General features: G+C 38.1%; 1 protein-coding gene across 10 annotated transcripts in view; it reads left to right on the plus strand.

The window, feature by feature from the left end:
• Positions 1–17071, plus strand: part of APC (APC, WNT signaling pathway regulator) — a 145489-nt gene that overhangs the window by 86486 nt on the left and 41932 nt on the right. For 7 of the 10 annotated variants that reach the window (XM_027874412.1, XM_027874414.1, XM_027874413.1 and 4 more), the window contains 3 exons: positions 1579–1662; positions 4006–4059; positions 11629–11733. In XM_027874412.1, the coding sequence (XP_027730213.1) occupies positions 1579–1662; positions 4006–4059; positions 11629–11733 (243 nt within the window). The remainder of the gene's footprint in view (positions 1–1578; positions 1663–4005; positions 4060–11628; positions 11734–17071) is intronic. The other 3 variants (XM_027874415.1, XM_027874418.1, XM_027874419.1) reach the window with 1 other exon arrangement.

Below are 17071 nucleotides of genomic sequence, written 5' to 3' on the forward strand. Positions count from 1 at the left end.
AGAAAAGTGGAACAGTCCTTACTCTTAAGGAGCTTATTTTCTAAGGGGGAGAGAACACACGTGTCCAAAACATAACACCAACACATGGTTGGTAAACCTAGGAACAGAAAGACACTGGTAACTGGGGAAATCAGGAAAGGCCTCAGACCTCAAAAGTCCTCAAGCTGAGTCTTAAAATCATAGGAATAATATATTTAAAGCTGGAAAAGGTCCTGAGTGACATTTTATTGTATTCCCCCACAACAGCCATTTCAAATGTATGTCTTTACGCCTCACAACTCCTTCTCAACAGTGGACCTTGATACCTGTTATGAGTTCTCTTTTCCTATCGGTTTTCCCCATCCTTAAAACCTCTGGTCTCCCTTCATAGCCGGACTCCTTAGAAAGAGTAATCTGTACTTATTGCCTCCATTTCTTTACTTTTACCATCACTTGTTAATTGCTCCTAATTTGACTGCTGACCTGACTACTCAAGTGAAACTGTTCTTTTCATTTGTGGTGGTTGTTTAGTCATTAAAGACTCTTGCTGACCCACTGTGCCACCTAGCTTCCCCAAAATGGTGTTTATATTTATACTAGGCCTGAAAGCATCGCTTATTGTTGTTGTTGTTGTTGGGTTGTTTTTAATCTTGTCTGACTCTTTATGACTCCATTTGGGGTTTTCTTGGCAAAAATAAACTGGAATGGTTTGCCATTTCCTCCTCCATTTCGTTTTACAGATAAGGAAACTTAGGCAAACAGGGTTAAGTGACTTGCCCAGGGTCACTCAGCTAGTAAGCATCTGAAGCCAGATTTGAACTCAGGAAGATGAGTCTTTCTGATTCCAGGCCTAGCACTCTATCCACTGTGCCACCTGTCTGCCCCTGGCCATCAGAAAACTCTTAATTGTTAAACACAAATATTAGATTGGCTTCCTTCACACTGCTCTCTTGTAGTTCTAACATTCTAACTTCCTTTTTAGTTTAGCTCCTTTTTAATTACCTTTTTTATCCAACATTTTAACCCCCATTGTAATGCTAGTTCTGAAAATGAAAATAATGTTCAAGTACAGTCATAATCTAGAAGGAAAAAATCAGCATATGTCAATGATTTTGTATTGAGAGAAGAAGCTGCCAAATTTGACTTCCTAAGTTTGGTATGATTAATACAAATTAAAATTTCAACTCCTTTTATTAAAGTTTGCCCTGATTTAGGTAAACTGAAAAGTGAGGTCTAGTTGAATTAAAAGATAAACCTGCTTCTGATGACTTATTTTCCAGTGGATTCACTTGTTGAAAGCTACCTTTAAATGCTTAATCCCTTCTTTAAAACAAAATTTAACTTTTAAAAACTCATTTTGAGGTTTTAGGAGAATGTCACTAATGGAGAAACTGTGAGATAATAAAAATTGAGCTGATATTTGTCTCTGCTCATAAATGTGTAGATATTTATATTTTATTTCATGCCATAGGAATGAAAGAATTCATTGGTCTGCCATAATTTGTCAAAACAACCATGATATAGTTTATACAATTATATTTTTACCATGTGAGTGTGTGTGTGTATATGTATATAATTTTATCACTTATTTTATTTTAGCTAAGAGTGGCTAGAATTCAGCAAATTGATAAAGACATACTTCGCATACGACAGTTATTACAGTCCCAACCAGCAGAAGCAGAGGTTAGTAAGCTGTTTCTTTGTATTATGTAAATGTACATAAATGTAAATAAATATGAATGGGCTTTTGTTTTTTAAATGATAAAATTAATAATAAAACATGATTATCTAGACTGACAACTATAGGATCCAATAATTACGACAGTATCTCAATGTTTATTCTGTTTTAGACCCAATTAGAGAAATAATAAAAGTAATTGCTACCTTACTGTGTTATTTTTGGGTAGTCATAATGCATAAGTAACATAAAATTACTTTGATGTAGCTAATATACTACTATAAGCTATATCTAGTTTATTTACACATAATCAGAGGTATAACTCTGGATGCTTCCTGTCAGTGAGTAAACTATTTCTTGAGTAGACATGCCCCAAATTTCTAAATTATGTTATACTATCATTATATTCCTGAAAGATTTGTGTAAACTGAGTCATATTTTAAAGAATATGGGACAGAGGTTCTTAACCATTTTTGTGTCATACACTTCTTTGGCAGTGTGGTGAAGTTATGGAGTACTCAAAATAATAATTTCAAATGTATAAAATAAAATATGTGGTATTAGGGAAAAAAAACTAATTAGATTGAAATATAGTTATCACGGTGGTTTTTAAAAAAACAAGTTCATGGACCCCACATGCCCTTGGAAAGTCCCTTAGTCAAAGGAATACTGTATAGTAAAATTAATAATTTTCTCCTAGGAACATGAAAGCTGCCATACTGGGTTATATGTATGGCCCATCTAGCTAAGTATTCCAGTGCCAACTAGGAACCTAAGGGATATGTCATGGCTGAAAAGCAGTGGGTAGGGAGAAGGTACCCATTCAGGAATATAGTGGCTGAGTCCAGGAATGAGAGATTGTGTTCTGAGGCCCTTCCCCAAAATGGAGCTCTTAGAAGAACTCACCAGTGGGAGAAGGCACTCATAGTAGAGTTAGGAGGTAACTGTGATATAGAGCTAAGTTTGGAGAATGAAGGATGGCTGGTCTGGGCCCTTCTCTGAAATGGAGGATCCAGGAAGAATGCATCGTAATGGTCTTCCCTCTGTGGCTTCTCTTGAATGATCCATATGGATCAGAAGACCTTTAGAGGATTCCCTAGCTTTAGATTGAGTTGAAGGGCCCCTGGTACCTTTGTGTTGAAGGAATCACGTCCAAAGTTCCCTGCAGGAGAGGGTGCATTGCCTTCTCGCCTGTAAGCAGGCTTTTGTGAATTCTTCCTCCATTCCCAGAGCCCTTCTTCGTACCCTCTGAAATATTTGCTCAAGTCACAACTGGCCAGACTTGTCCCAACATAGCTAAAGTCTGAAGCCATTGTGATAGTTGTTGTTTAGTCATGATCGACTCTTCATGACCCCATTTTGGATTTTCTTGTCAAAGATACTGGAGTAGTTTGCCATTTCCTTCTCTAGCTCATTTCATAGATGAGAAATTAAGGCAAATAGGATTAAGTGATTTGCCCAGAGTGACACAGCTGATAAGTGCCTGAGGTGGGATTTGAACTGAAGTCTTCCTGACTCCAAGCCCAGTCCTCTATCTACTGTGCCACCTAGCTACCCTAATTCTGATAGTGCCCTACTCAGAAGGTGAAATCTGCAATCTGCTTAATCCTGAGGCAGTCTTTTCATAGAATATGGCAGTTGATTTCCCCTCCCACTTCCTCCTCACCTCCAGCTCCACTTCTTATTCCACATCCCACCATTGTGCATAAACTCCATCTATCAATTTAGGACCTTCACCCCATCCCTTGCAGATCTCCAGGAAAGATGACATCAAAAAGAGTTCATCTTTATGGTACCAGGTATGAACAACTTTCCATTTCAGCAACCAAAAAAGGGACAAAGAGCATTTCTATCTGGAGGCTGTAATAAATGTAGCTGATTAGATTTATTAAAATAGGGCTTCAGAAACCTCTCAGCCTATGGAAGTCACGTGGAGTGATCAGCTCAACATTAGCTCTATTAAACTATATCCTCAGGAGACATTGCTCCCGTTACTTATCAGGTTTCTGTTTGAACTCTCTGCAAGCCTCCCCTATGTTCCTAGGTAGAGAAGGCCCACCTAACCCTTGCTCCCTAATGTAGGTTATCTTCCTCACTTTAGATCTCATTCTGCTGTCTCATGGATCCTATTTCTAGGGGAACAGAACTTCTGGATCAAAGACCATAGGATGGTTTCCTGACTGAAGCTTATCAGTCCCCACCCCCATCAGGAGAGATCCTTTTCCTGGCCACCAGCTACCTCTGGGTTTTCATTTCATGGTTCCTGAAGGCCAGGTCACTGTCACTAGTTGCTAACTATGCTGAGCCATTTCGGTTCCTGTCTTATGCTGGCATTCTAATTTTTACAGGACAGTCAGCACCAACTGGGGAATGCTGGACTTGGCACTTTATTTACTGTCCTGGTGAGTCTGCTCCAATACCCATAGAGTTAATCACTTTAAGTGGAAACCTGCTCCCTACCTACAGAGAGGACTCAACTCAGAAGGACGGGGGGCCATGCAGTGAACATTGTCTGACCACCCTACCCTCCATATTTGCAGCACCCATCCCTCAACTGAACCACAGTGTGAGCCAGTAGATGATCTTATTTTATCCCAGTTATACATTATGCCAAATATTAGGGGTAGGCCAGATACCAGGGCCCTGTTCACATTCTGTGTTGGGATGAAATGAGGCACTGGCAGGCCACTGAATAGTAAACAAAGGGAGGTTTACATTACAGCAAGGATATACAATGATACTTTACTTCTATGGACCTATCAGCTACTTTCCCCTCCCCCATCTCCGTATGGAAAGATATCATTGTCTTCAAAAATGCACAAAATTAGAGGGGTTCCTACTCCTCATGGGTAGGGATTTTTATGCCCTTAGGTGACCAGGAATTTTTATCAAGGAAGGCAGAGGCCAGTCAGTTCCTGGTGACAGCTTTGTTGCCTTTTAGGGAAAATTAATCTTTGTTGACGGGAAGCAACTACAAAAGTGTTTTCCTGCATATCATATTTTTACAGTGATATTAACTGAACATATACTCCTTAGGCATTCCAATGTAGCATTCTTAACTGATTTTTAGAATTACAGATTTAGAGCTAGAAGTCATCTAATCCATTCCATTCACTTTATAGATGAAACTGAGGACTAGCTTATCCAAGATCCCATTGATATTAAATAGCAAAACTGTGATTTTTAGCCTAAGCCAGGGGTGGGGAACCTGTGGCCTGGAGGCCACATGTGGCCTTCTAGGTTTTTGGGTACGGCCTTTTGACTGAGCCCAAATTTTACAGAACAAATCCTTTTATTAAGGGGATTTGTTCTGTAAAGTTTGGATTTAGTCAGAGGGCCACATGTAGCCTTGAGGTTGCAGGTGCAGGTTTCCTACGCCTGACCTATACCCTCTGATTCCATATCTATTGTTCCTATTTACCTCAATGAGGAATTAGAGGTCATGCTATAGATGAAGAAATCCCATGGTTTGGAGTTTCAAGGCAGAGGAAAGATGGAATGCAATAGATTATGATAAGAGAAGTCATGAGATAAGGGAATTTCAAAGTTAAGAAACATAGAAGTGGTGCGTTTGTAGGTGATGGCAAGATCAAGAGTATGAAAATCTTTGTGTGTGACTAAAATGAGCTAGGGGAGTAGATCAGATGAAATAAGCTGAGGGGGTATTAGACATATCAAATATGTATGTTGAAGTCTGGCAGTATGAGGGCAAAAGTTGAGAGAAAGACTGTGAGCCAAAGACCGAACTTGTAGAGAAAGGGAGAACATCCTCGAGGTCAGCAGACAGCAACTACCAAAATTTTGATTGGGTGGTAGATAAGGATAGAATGAACCTCAGAGGAGAAAAGTTTACTGAGTAGTGGTAGAAGAAGAGCCTAGGAGTAGCAATGGGGCACAAAGAGTATTCCACCTCCCCCACCTTGACCAATGAGTTGGGGGAAATGAGTCTAAGTATAGCCAGTGCTAGAAAGAGAGGTAAGGGAGTTTGTGACATCAGGAGGGAGCTAGATCTCAAAACCAGAAAATGAAGTAGAAAAGAAAAAAATTAAAGATGGAGTGAGAGGAAAAAAAGTTCAAAAATGAAAGCAACTTTGTTGCTTATAAATAATCCAGAGATTACAGTAGAAGAAGGAGTATATTGCTTTAGAGTGGGGCGTTGCGGGGGATAGAGATGGAAAAGGATTGATCAGTGGGGAGTTGAGGTTGAATAAAAACTTTAGAATATTCAGAATCACTGGAATTGGAAGGCTAGGAGAGGGGAAAGTATTGTAAATCATTGAGAAATGAATTTTAGTAGGTTTTATTTTTATCCGTAAGGGTTTGGCTTCAAAAGGGAGGCCTCTCAGGGCTTAGATGGTTCAGATCAGGGGACAAGTGCTTGGAGGTGAACCAGTGTTGTTACTCCCCTACCCCTAAGGTGGGAGACCAGGCTGGAGACTTGATATAATGACCTTTCTCCACTTCCTTAGAGGGATGGATGGAATGGTGTTTCTTCTTTTCCTAAGGGAGGCTGAAGACTAGGCATGAAACTGGCACAATGAAATGGTATTTCTCCTCTTCCCACTGGAGGTTTGAAGATCTAGCAGAAAATCCAAGGCAATGGAATGGTGTCTTCTCTCCTTCTCAAAGACAGGAGGAGACTGTTGCGTAATGGAATAGTATTCTCGTGGAGGACACTGGAGACCAGGCAGGAGACTCAAGGCTATGGAGTAGCATTTTCTCCTCTTACTTAAAGGGAGGAGTCTGGTGTTCAGTGGAATGGCATTTCTCCTCTTCACATAGGAGGAGGAAAAGAAAGCCTAGGACAGAGTTCAGGAAACACACACACTTAGGGGGTAAGACATGGATGATTATGCTGTACAGGAAACTGAAAAGGATCAGTCAGACAGATAGGAAAAGAACCATGCCAGTTCAGTCACACGAAAACCCAGGGAAGAGTATATATCTGTCAGAAAGTACGATCTACAACATCAAATGCTGCAGAAAGGTCAAGAAGGATGAGAATTAATAAAAGGCCAGACTTAGCTTTAAGGAGTAGTTTCAGACATGCAGTGGAATTGGATGGTATCTGTTGAGGGGTTGAAATTTAGAGATGAGAAGTAGAGGAATTGGGTGTAAAAAGCTTTATCTGAGAATTTAGTTGTGAAAGCAAGGAAAGATTGAATAATAACTTGAGAGGGTGATAGCTGCAGGAGAGGGGTCTTTGAATCAGGGTCAGGATAGAAATGAAAAGGTGAATTAATAAGGTATGGCATTACATTATTGAGGAGGGCATTCTCAATGGAGGTGAGGGAATTTTTTTTAAAGTAATGAAAATGCTATACCTGAAAACTGTCACCTGGTGAGAATGTCTTGATCAGTTGCTTTAAGGAGCAAAGGAGGGAGGAGAGCAACTTAACCTTGACCTCCACCTTATTCTATGACATGTGAACCAGTTTGGAACTGAAATATTTGAGTGAATTAGAAAGTATCACTTGAGTGGGGCAGGGGGAAGAGGAGCCTTCCCTTCTACTTTGGTCTCTCTCTGCCCCACTCAGCCAGAGGGGGATTCCATGAACCTCAGAAGATGAGAGAATTTACACATTTTCCTTACCATTCTAAGAGTGCCCCAGGACAGCTTTGGCCAGCTTTGCTCCTTAAAGCAGTATCTACCTCAGAAGTTATTCACAAATTGTATATAATGAGGCAGACAGATTCAGGACTCTAAAAGGAGCCCAGAAGAGAAGCTATACCATATCTAAGGGAAATATCATAGAAATTCCAGTAAAAAGACTTCCTAGATCTGTGAGTTACCCCTTTTGCCACATGTACTTTCTAAACTTGGTCCCATTTCGCCTTGGACTCTTTATGCACTGATGGGACAGTGTGTCACATACATTTTTTGGGGGGGGTGGGAGTGTTTTGGATCAATTATAGTACCCATTGTAGTAAATACACATTTCTGAAAGCTAAGTCTATCTGACTAATTGATATCAACTGATAATAAAAGGGCTCAGGGTTAGTGCATAGATTAGAGCTCCTGAGCTCCAGTAAAACAAACAAAAACAAAACCACACCCGATTCCTCAGAGCACAGGCAAAACAAGAAGCCATGGCCACGTCTTAAATGATCTCAAATATCTCTTGATATTCTTTCCCTTTTCTGCATTCACATAGCCTCCACCTAATTTAGCCTCTTTTGTTTGAACTATTAAAATAGCCTCCTAATGGGTCTCTCTGCCTCAAGTCTCTTGTTTCTCCAGTTGGTTTTTCAATTAGCTGCCAAAGTGAAGTTTCTAAAACATAGGTCCAGACCATGTCAAGCCCCTATTTAGTAAATGGAAGTGGCTTCTTATTACCTTCAAGATCAAATATGAACTTGATTAATGTTTTGGTTAGCATTTAAAACTGTGTGTGGGGGGGTGTGTGTGTAAAATCTTGAGTAGCACTTTGATTAGTATTTAAAACTCTTCATGACTGACTTCTTCCCAACTTTCCAGGCTTCTTACACTTTACTTCCCTCCATATATTTTATGAACCAGCTATACTTAACTACTTGCTATTCCTCACTCACAACATTCCATCTTTTAGGGAGTCTCTTCCTTTGCATTAGCTGTTCTACATTTCTGGAATGTTCTTCCTTCTCACCTGTCTCTTTAAAGTTTACCTGGCTCTGGGAATTCAGTCTCTTCGTGGGAATGGGAATTGAGAGAGTAAGTCTAAAGCCTGTGCTTTATTAGGACTAGACAGGTCGTGAAGAGTTATTTATATGTATTCAATATATAGTTTCTTTTATGATTTTTTTAAAAAATAGGGTGTCCAGATTTGTTGTTTGTGATTTTCAGGAAATTTTATGATTCTTAAATTTTCAGGTCATTTAAAAAAAATCATAGATAATTTACTTTTTTTTCTATTATATCTTCATTTATTTTACTCACTATTGTTATACTTCTCAGTAAGCCATTCTTTTCTGTGAAGCTTTATTTGAACTTCTGGAGTTTTTCTTTTCTAGGTTTACCTTTTGGGGCTCCTCTTAACTCATAACATTTCTTCATTGTGTTTGGTGTTTTCTTCTGTTTACTAATATCTAGCCTTGGATTTTGGATTGAGATATGGTGCCAGATCCAGGGTCTGCCCCAGCCCCCACTTTTGGATGGGATAGTCTGGCTCTTTTTGGTCCTGGCTCCTTTCTAGTCTGGGGCTGCCACCATTCTTATGGGGGTGGCTGATATGAAGCCCCACGCTCTTCCTCAGTCTCCTTCCACAACTCTGAGCTGCCACCTCACACATATCAGATTGACTGATGTAACAGAAAAGGAAAATGATAAATGATATTAAGGCACTGTTGGTGAAGTTACATACTGATTCAACCATTCTGTAGAGTAGTTTAGAACTATTCCCAAACTAGGTCTGTATTCTGAAGAGATAAAAATCAAAAAGCAAAAGGACCTATAGGTACAAAAAAGTATTTATAACAGCTCTTTTACTGGTGGCAAAGAATTGGGAATAGAGTGGATGTCCATTAGTTGGGGAATGACTGAACAAGTTGTTGTATATGATTATGATGGAATAATATTGTGCTTTAAGAAATGATGAGCAGGATGCTCTCAGAAAAACCTGAGAAGACTTAAATGAATGCAAAGTGAAATGAGCAGAACCAAGAGAATATTGTAAATAGTAACAGTAATATTGTATGATGATGACTTAGCTATTCTCAGCAATACAATGATCCAAGACAGTTCTGAAGGATATATGATGAAAAATACTGTCCGTCTCCAGAGAAAACTGATGGAGTCTAAATGCTGATCGAAGCATACTTTTTCTTTACCTTTTTTTTTTCTTTTTTGTCTCTTTTCTTTTATAGTATGTCTAACATGGAAAATATGTTTTGTATAACTGAACATGTATAACTTACATTAATTGCTTGCCTTCTTATTGCAGGAAAAGTGAAGGAGGGAGGGAGAGAATTTGGAACCCCTAAATTTAAATTAAAAAAAAACCAGATGTTAACATTTTTTACATGTAATTGGGGAAAAATAAAATATTTAATTAAAAAAAATAGAGGGCAAAAAAGGAAAATGAACCAAAAAAGAAATGAGAAAATAAAGGAAAAAAGAAAGAGAGAAGACTGAGGCAGTCACCTTCAGTGTTACTTAGCTGCCTTAGGCTGCTCCAGCTCCAGACCCTGTTCTCCTAGGGAGGTATGAAACAACTTCACTTACTCGAGTTCAAGAATCCAAATGAGCACAACAAGCTTTTTGTCTGCTTTATTCTAAGAAACATGGATAAAAGATTCTGTCCTTAGAACATATGTGTCTGGTTAATCTAACCTTCCATTCATTCCCAACCATAACCATATATCTATCTATTATTTTTATTTATCAAATGTATTAAGTCCCATCTGTGGTGTGGACATACTATAACAAAGCTACTTAATGGTTCTGTAAAAATTGACTTGCCGGAATTTTTGTCCAGACCTGTGATTTTTGTCAGGGTAGAGAGCTCCCCATGAGGAAATTCCCTCTACCAATACATATGTATTTTTTTTTACATTTTATATTTACATAAAAAATTACATTTTTTACATTGTTTACTATGTAGAATTAGAGCTGCCAGGGGCCCTGAGAGGTCGCACAGCCAAGATATCAAGGACTGAGCTACCTTGCCTCTCATAAGCTGTATTTACACATTTGTTAAAAGCAAGGTGGTTCAGTGGAATGAACACATAGAAGGCGACTATGAGGTTGAGGTCTGCCAGTTAATTAGCTCTGGAATCCTTTGGCAAGTCACTTTATTTCTCTGAGCTTTAGTTTCCTCATCTCTAAGAAGAGTTTAGACAGGATCCTCTTTGTGCTTCTTTCCAGTTCAACATTTTGTGATTCTGTGAATCTGACACTGAAAGTACTAATCACTTATGAGTATACTCACTTTCTGTAATATAGTCTTGCTGAAAAAGTTGATTAAAAAAATAAAATTTTGACCATATGGAAGTTGGTATTTAAAAGGACTGTTAGGTGAAATATTTTATAAAAACCATAAAACACTTTTACAGTGTGAATGTACTTCACTGATTTATCTTTTGCAAAATTTCATTTTTTATGTTAGATTAGTTTTTGTGTTAGGTTTACTTAGAGTGAAGCATATGTCATTATTCCCATACAATAGATAAATTATACTTTCAAATGTACAGAAATGATATTAGAGCACCAGACTTGGAGTCAGGAAGAGCTGAGTTTAAATTCTGCCTCAGGTACTTATTAGCTGGGGGCCTTGGACAAGTCACCCTTTCACAAGCCTTAGTTTCCTCATCTGTAAAATGAGAATAATAATAACACCTACCTCACAGGACTATTGCAAGGATCAAAGTATTATATGTAAAGTACTTTGCCAACCTTAATGCTAGTGTTATTGCTATATAGGATGTGATGTGTTTCATTTCATTGAATACTAACTCATTTCTATTTCGTGTGACATATAAGAAAATCTCCCTATTTTAGCTTTTATTCATATCAGAATGGAAATTTCTCATGGCATTTAGTCTTTAAAGTTCCTTAAAGATTTTCTAGGAATTTTTCTTAGTGAAAAACATGTACTGTATAAATTAATATATTAATCAAGCTGTCTGTCTGTGAAGTACAAATTATCCAGAAGCAGCTCTCCTAAATGCATGGATCATATGAGTTTAAAAGGAAGACAGTTAGTTATTCCAGTTCAGTTATATTCCTGATAGTGATGTGTATGCAGCTGGTGGAAGATTACTTCTGTGTGCCTCAGAAAGTCCTTTGTCTTGCAGGGAAGGCTGTGATACTTAGAAAGGGTGTTTTACTTTCATCTTGCTGTTTTGTTGAAACAGTCAATTGTTAATTATCAAATGTAAAGCAGTTTGGTGTCTTTCTAAATACATGTAACTAATGCAATTAATAGCTTAATGCAATAGAATGATGAAGTATAGATTCTGTTTCTATGTATAATGATATAAGCTCTTGTTATTAGAGGGCATCTCAGAGCAAGCCTGATGCCATCTCCCATGAAGCAGAGAGGCAGAATGAAGGCCCAGGAGCACCAGAGATCGGCCTGGCACCTTCTGGTAGTAGTCAGGTAAATTAATCATTTTGTTTAATGAAATTGGATATTTAAAATGGTAGCATGGTTAATTTGTATTTTATTATAGCATGAATACTTTAAGTTACTGGGTTTTGGGGGTTATTTCTTCAAAAACTAAAGGATTGATATATATATATTTGGTACTGACAATACTCTCACAGCTACCAGGGATATTTTAATCATCTTCAGTATTTAAAAAAAAAAATTATGAAATAGTATCCAGAGTTTAGTCTGAAGTTGTAAGTGTGTTATGTAATAGATATTAAATAGAAATTGTTTAAACCATGTTGTTTGAACTATTTGTTTTGCCTTGGTTAGAACAATTTCATCCCCATCTGTCAAAAATTTGGCACAAAAATATTTTATTATTAGGTTATTATAATGAGGCATTTACATCATTATTGTTTTCTATTCTACTTCTGAACTTTGTAAACCTGGAAATGAAAATAAAATCACTTTAAAAATAATTTTCAAGTTTACGAAAATTTTTATTTTTTTCCTGTCAGCCTTTTTATCTTTAATGTAAAGAAGCAGTTAACCTTTTTCATAACAAATCTTTTAACATTCTGATATCTTATATTTTTAGTTTTCTAATAAGATTCTATTCAGAATGTTTCTCAGTTTGATGGTCTTAAGGTAATTTTTCATTGTTACCCGAATTTAAATATGCTGTTACTTAAGACAATATTCTTGAATTTGTTCATTGTACTTCCAGTATTTCAGTGAAGTTTTAATACTGAAATCAGTATTTATAGTAATTCCCTAGTATACATTAAAAATGGAAACAATTTTTTTTTTTATGCTAGACTGTGGCTTTACTAGTTAACACAGCTTCAAATTTCTGTATGTTATAATTCTTTAGGTTTAATAAATACATTTTTAAAATGCCTTTTAGCTCAATTTTCATTTGTATACATAAAAAAATGTGTTATGGAAGGCAAACTTTAGTCATATTGGTAATGGAAAAAAAATTATTGTTTATGCTGAAATCTCTCTTAAATCAGCTTTTCTCTCTGGGCCTTAGTTCCTCATCATGTAAAATGAAGGGGTTGGACTGCATGATTTCTAAAGCCTTCCCTTTCTGAATCTAAGAATCATTATAATCCTACTTGTTTTGTGAATTTGAGTAGTTTTTAAACAAGAATCTATTGGCTGTTCCAAGATTACTGAGCTTGATTATTCCACAGTTTTTAGTAACATAATATAAACTCTATATTTTTTATTCCATTGTGCAAGATTAATGGCATTGTACTTGATGGTTAATCTCTAGCTGGGCAGGAGCCTTTTACAGGAGAGTTCATTGTTCCGCTTCTCTATTTCACTGCCCGTCTAAGTCAGAGAAGGTCATGGGAATTGAGCCAGTTGAGGAACTAGAAGTTAGGGTATTTGCAGAAGTATCAGTAGGTAAGTTCAAGTCTCATAATGTGAGAGCAGGAGTTGTGGTAGAGAGAAAGACTATGAGCCAGGAATTGAAGCTGTTGAGGTGGGAAGGTATTCTGGGCTGAGCCTAACTCAAACCAGTCCCCTGGTAGTTTAGGTTTGAAATTGGAACAAAATAAGATGTTTGTATAGGTCATTTTATTTTATGATTTACGCAGCCATAGCAGGAGAATGATATTTATAAGAATAATGGGCATAGAGTTTACTCCGCTGAGTGAAACTCCCTTGCCTGAGAATGCCCATCATGTTCTACCAGCCAGGCACCAAATCATGCCTGGAATTTCTTGTCACTCTTTGTACTCAGGTGATTAGAAAGTGTCAAAAGCCTGACCTTTTAATCGCCTAAGCTAGTCGTGTCAATAATGTGTTTGGTGCATTTAAAGAAAAAACTAGCCTAACCTGTTTAGAGTAGGAGTTAGGACAGAAGTTCCCGAAGTTTCACAATTCATAGCACCCTTAGTGTCTCAGTATTTTTTTTTACTTTTGGCCCAAAGGCCAAAAGAAATTTCTTAACAATTCCATGTATTAAATAGTTAGGTCCGAACATCATGGTAAGTGTGTCCTTATACTTAATAGTGGTTTGAAAAAAAATACACATAAATTGAAAGAAAAAATATTCTTAAATAACCGTAATCAGGCAGGTAGGTGGCCCAATGGATAGAGCACTGGGCCTGGAGTTAGGAAGACGTGAGTTCACATCTAGCCCCAGACACTTGCTAGCTGAGAGCATGTCACTTAACCTTGTTTACCTCACTTTCCTCATCTGTAAAATGAGCTGGAGAAGGAAATGGCAAACCACTCCAGTATTTTTGTTAAGAAAACCCTAATTGGGATCACAAGGAATAGGACTCAACTGAAAGCACTGAACAATAACAACAAAACACAATTACTTACTCAGTGGGAGGTGTACATCTCTCCAGCACTGCAGTTTCTCAAACCTTAGGATCACACTGGACACTGGCACTCTTATTTCCTGTTTTACTTTGATTTTCACTCTGTACTTGCTTTTTATCACAGCAACTATTGAAAATCCGGTTTTGCAAAATTAGTGCATCACAGATAAGACAGTTGAAGAAGTTACTGCCATAGCCAAAAGTACAAGTAAACAAAAGCATATCTGGAACACTGGAGAATGACATCAAAAGGAATGTAGGGTGATCTAATGTAGACACTGTGAACTACCTTGAACTAATCATCTGAACAGTGTCCAAGAGGGCATTGTTTCCCTTGAAAGTTTAAAATACCTCCTAGTACCCTGGAGTACTGTGGCACACAGTTTGGAAACCCAAGAGTTAGAATATTGTTCTTACCATTTCTCCATCCCTTCAAGTTCAAGTCCTTAAGGTCTTCTAGATTAGTGGTGTCACACTTAAATAGAAATGATCCTTTCTGCCACATAATGACTTAGAAAACCACAAATTGACATTATTTGTGTCATGTTTTTATTTATTTTGTTAAGTATTTCCCAGTTATATTTTTATTTGGTTCCTTACTATATTGGAGTTTTGCTAGCAGCTTGGGTAGAGTTTGATACCTCAGTTCTAGGGGACCTTCCACCTCTTAAATGACTTTATGGCTCTTATTAGTCAACTGTGACTTATGGAATTCCAGAAGCCTGATATAGGCAACACTAAAGGAGAGAAAGAAAAATTTAAAAAGAAGTATTGCAAAGACAAAACAAATGAGTTACTTGGATACAGGAAAACAAATATAGAAATCCCAGCGTTCACCTCCATCCCAGGTCTAAGCAATCAGGTTCTAGTAATGGATGGTGCCAGATTTTTTGCAGCTCTCAATGGGTCTCTTGATGTAAAGATGTGACCACAAATTGGAGCAGCACCAGGAACATCAGGGTTACAGCAAAAATGATGATACTTCTTGCTTGGAAACTAATCCCTATCAGAGACTTACCCTGTGTCATTACCCACTTTTGTGTTCCCTGGCCCATTAACCAGTGTGTCCTCTTCCAGGAGAGCCCCATGGTTGTGATGGGTGTAGGGTATAAAATCATCACTTTATGAGAGGACTCTAAAAAGGTTGGCTTCCTTCTGTGGGGCTGGGTCACTTTCAGGGGTGCAAGCCGCCTCACAATATTACCCTTTTTCCTCTAAACCCTTTTTGCAGAGAAGTTTACAATGAAGATTGAGTCCACCCTCTGTCTGCTCTGGGCTTTTTTCATACTACTCTCTTCTGGTTCTCCTCCTACTTCTCTCACTGTTCCTTTCATTATCCTTTGCTGGCTCATCATCAAGTTAATGCTCTGTAACTGCAGATGTTCCCCAAAGCTCTATCCTAGGTCCCCTACTTTCCTTCTATACTTGCTGTCTTGGTGACCTTATTAAACCCTCCAGTGGGTTTAATTATCATTCCTTTACCAATGACATCTAGAATCAGTCATAATCTCTCCCCTGAGTGTTAATCCTTTACCAGTTGCCTATTGAGTATTTTAAACAGGGTGACCCAGAAATACCTCAGACTCACCATATCCAAAACAATTCATTATATTTTCCCCAAAACCAACCCTTCTTCGAACTTCCCAGTTTTTGTCAAAGGCAAATCCTTTTTTCAGTAACCCAGATTCATAACCCTTAGCATTATTTGATTTCTCACTCTCCCTCCATAATGGCATATCTAGTCCATTGCCAAATTTTGCAAACTTGTCATTTTTTTATCTCTTACATTTAACCCTTCTCTCTACTCATAGAGGTACCACTTTAGGACCTTTTCACCTCTCATCTAGATTATTGCAACAGCCTCCTAATTTGTCTCTATACATCACCTCCCTTACGTTAGGCCATGCTATACACTACTACCAAAATGACTTACCTTAAGCACAATATGACCATGTAACTCCCCTGCTCAGATGGCCCTTAGAATTAAATAGAAAGAGATGGAGTCCAGCTGGCAGATAGAGAGGTAACATTTTTCCTTAATTCCTACACAATGACCTGGAAAGTACACAAAACTGAATTCTGATGGAAAAATCCAAGGAAAATTCAGTGAGTCATTTTTCCATCCCCCAAGGCAGCTTAGGAAGATAGAGAAGTTTAGAGCATAGCAGTAGTGATAAGGAACATCAAACACCTGGGCAGAAAGAGAATGCAGGGAACTCCTGTACTAGCAGACCTTGACAGACCTATCTTGAGCTTTCAGGAGGTCTACCAAGCTGATGAGCACACCCATGGGCTGGTAGAAAGGCAGGCCACAGGCTGGCAACTATAGTTACTCATTGGCTACATGCTTATGATCATCTCCCCATGTTAGGCAATAGAGGGATGACAAGGGATGGAGGGGACTTTCCATATAATTGAGTCACCTTTGCCACACTGGGCTTGGTTACCATAACAAGGAAAAACAAAGATGGAGGTCCTTGAATTAGCTTCCTATGATTAAGCAAGTGAACTTACAATCTGTGGCTCATGTCTCTGAGGCATAAAATCAGAACTTATAATCCCTATCCTTGTGGAATCATCAAACTGATTATTACTAATTAGAATAAAATAGTCCGTTCCAATGTCCAGTAAACCCCACCTCACATGGTAGGAGGAGCCTACTTATATAACCTCATAAGCATCTTTTTCAGCATCCAGCTATAACGACCTCATTACATTAGTTCAGTCTGGACCATATTCCACAAGACATTGAATTTACCTAGCCACATGAGGACGACGGGGTGTGGCAAGGGTGGAGAAGTGGACAGAAGATTCAGTAGTGTGGAACTAGATAGAAGACACAAGTCTAGAAACTAAGCTGAGATCAATTCTCTCTCTACAGTGTTTACTCTGAGCAAAGAATTAACCAGGTCTCCTTAACCTCCCATCTTAAGGAGGCAAATATTACCCAGCTGAGGGAGATTGCCTTGCCGAAGAAGTATGAGCCCCATAGCAGTAGA

Source organism: Vombatus ursinus, unplaced genomic scaffold (genome assembly GCF_900497805.2).
Source record: "Vombatus ursinus unplaced genomic scaffold, bare-nosed wombat genome assembly UNPS02014807.1, whole genome shotgun sequence".
Taxonomy (NCBI): Eukaryota; Metazoa; Chordata; class Mammalia; order Diprotodontia; family Vombatidae; genus Vombatus; species Vombatus ursinus.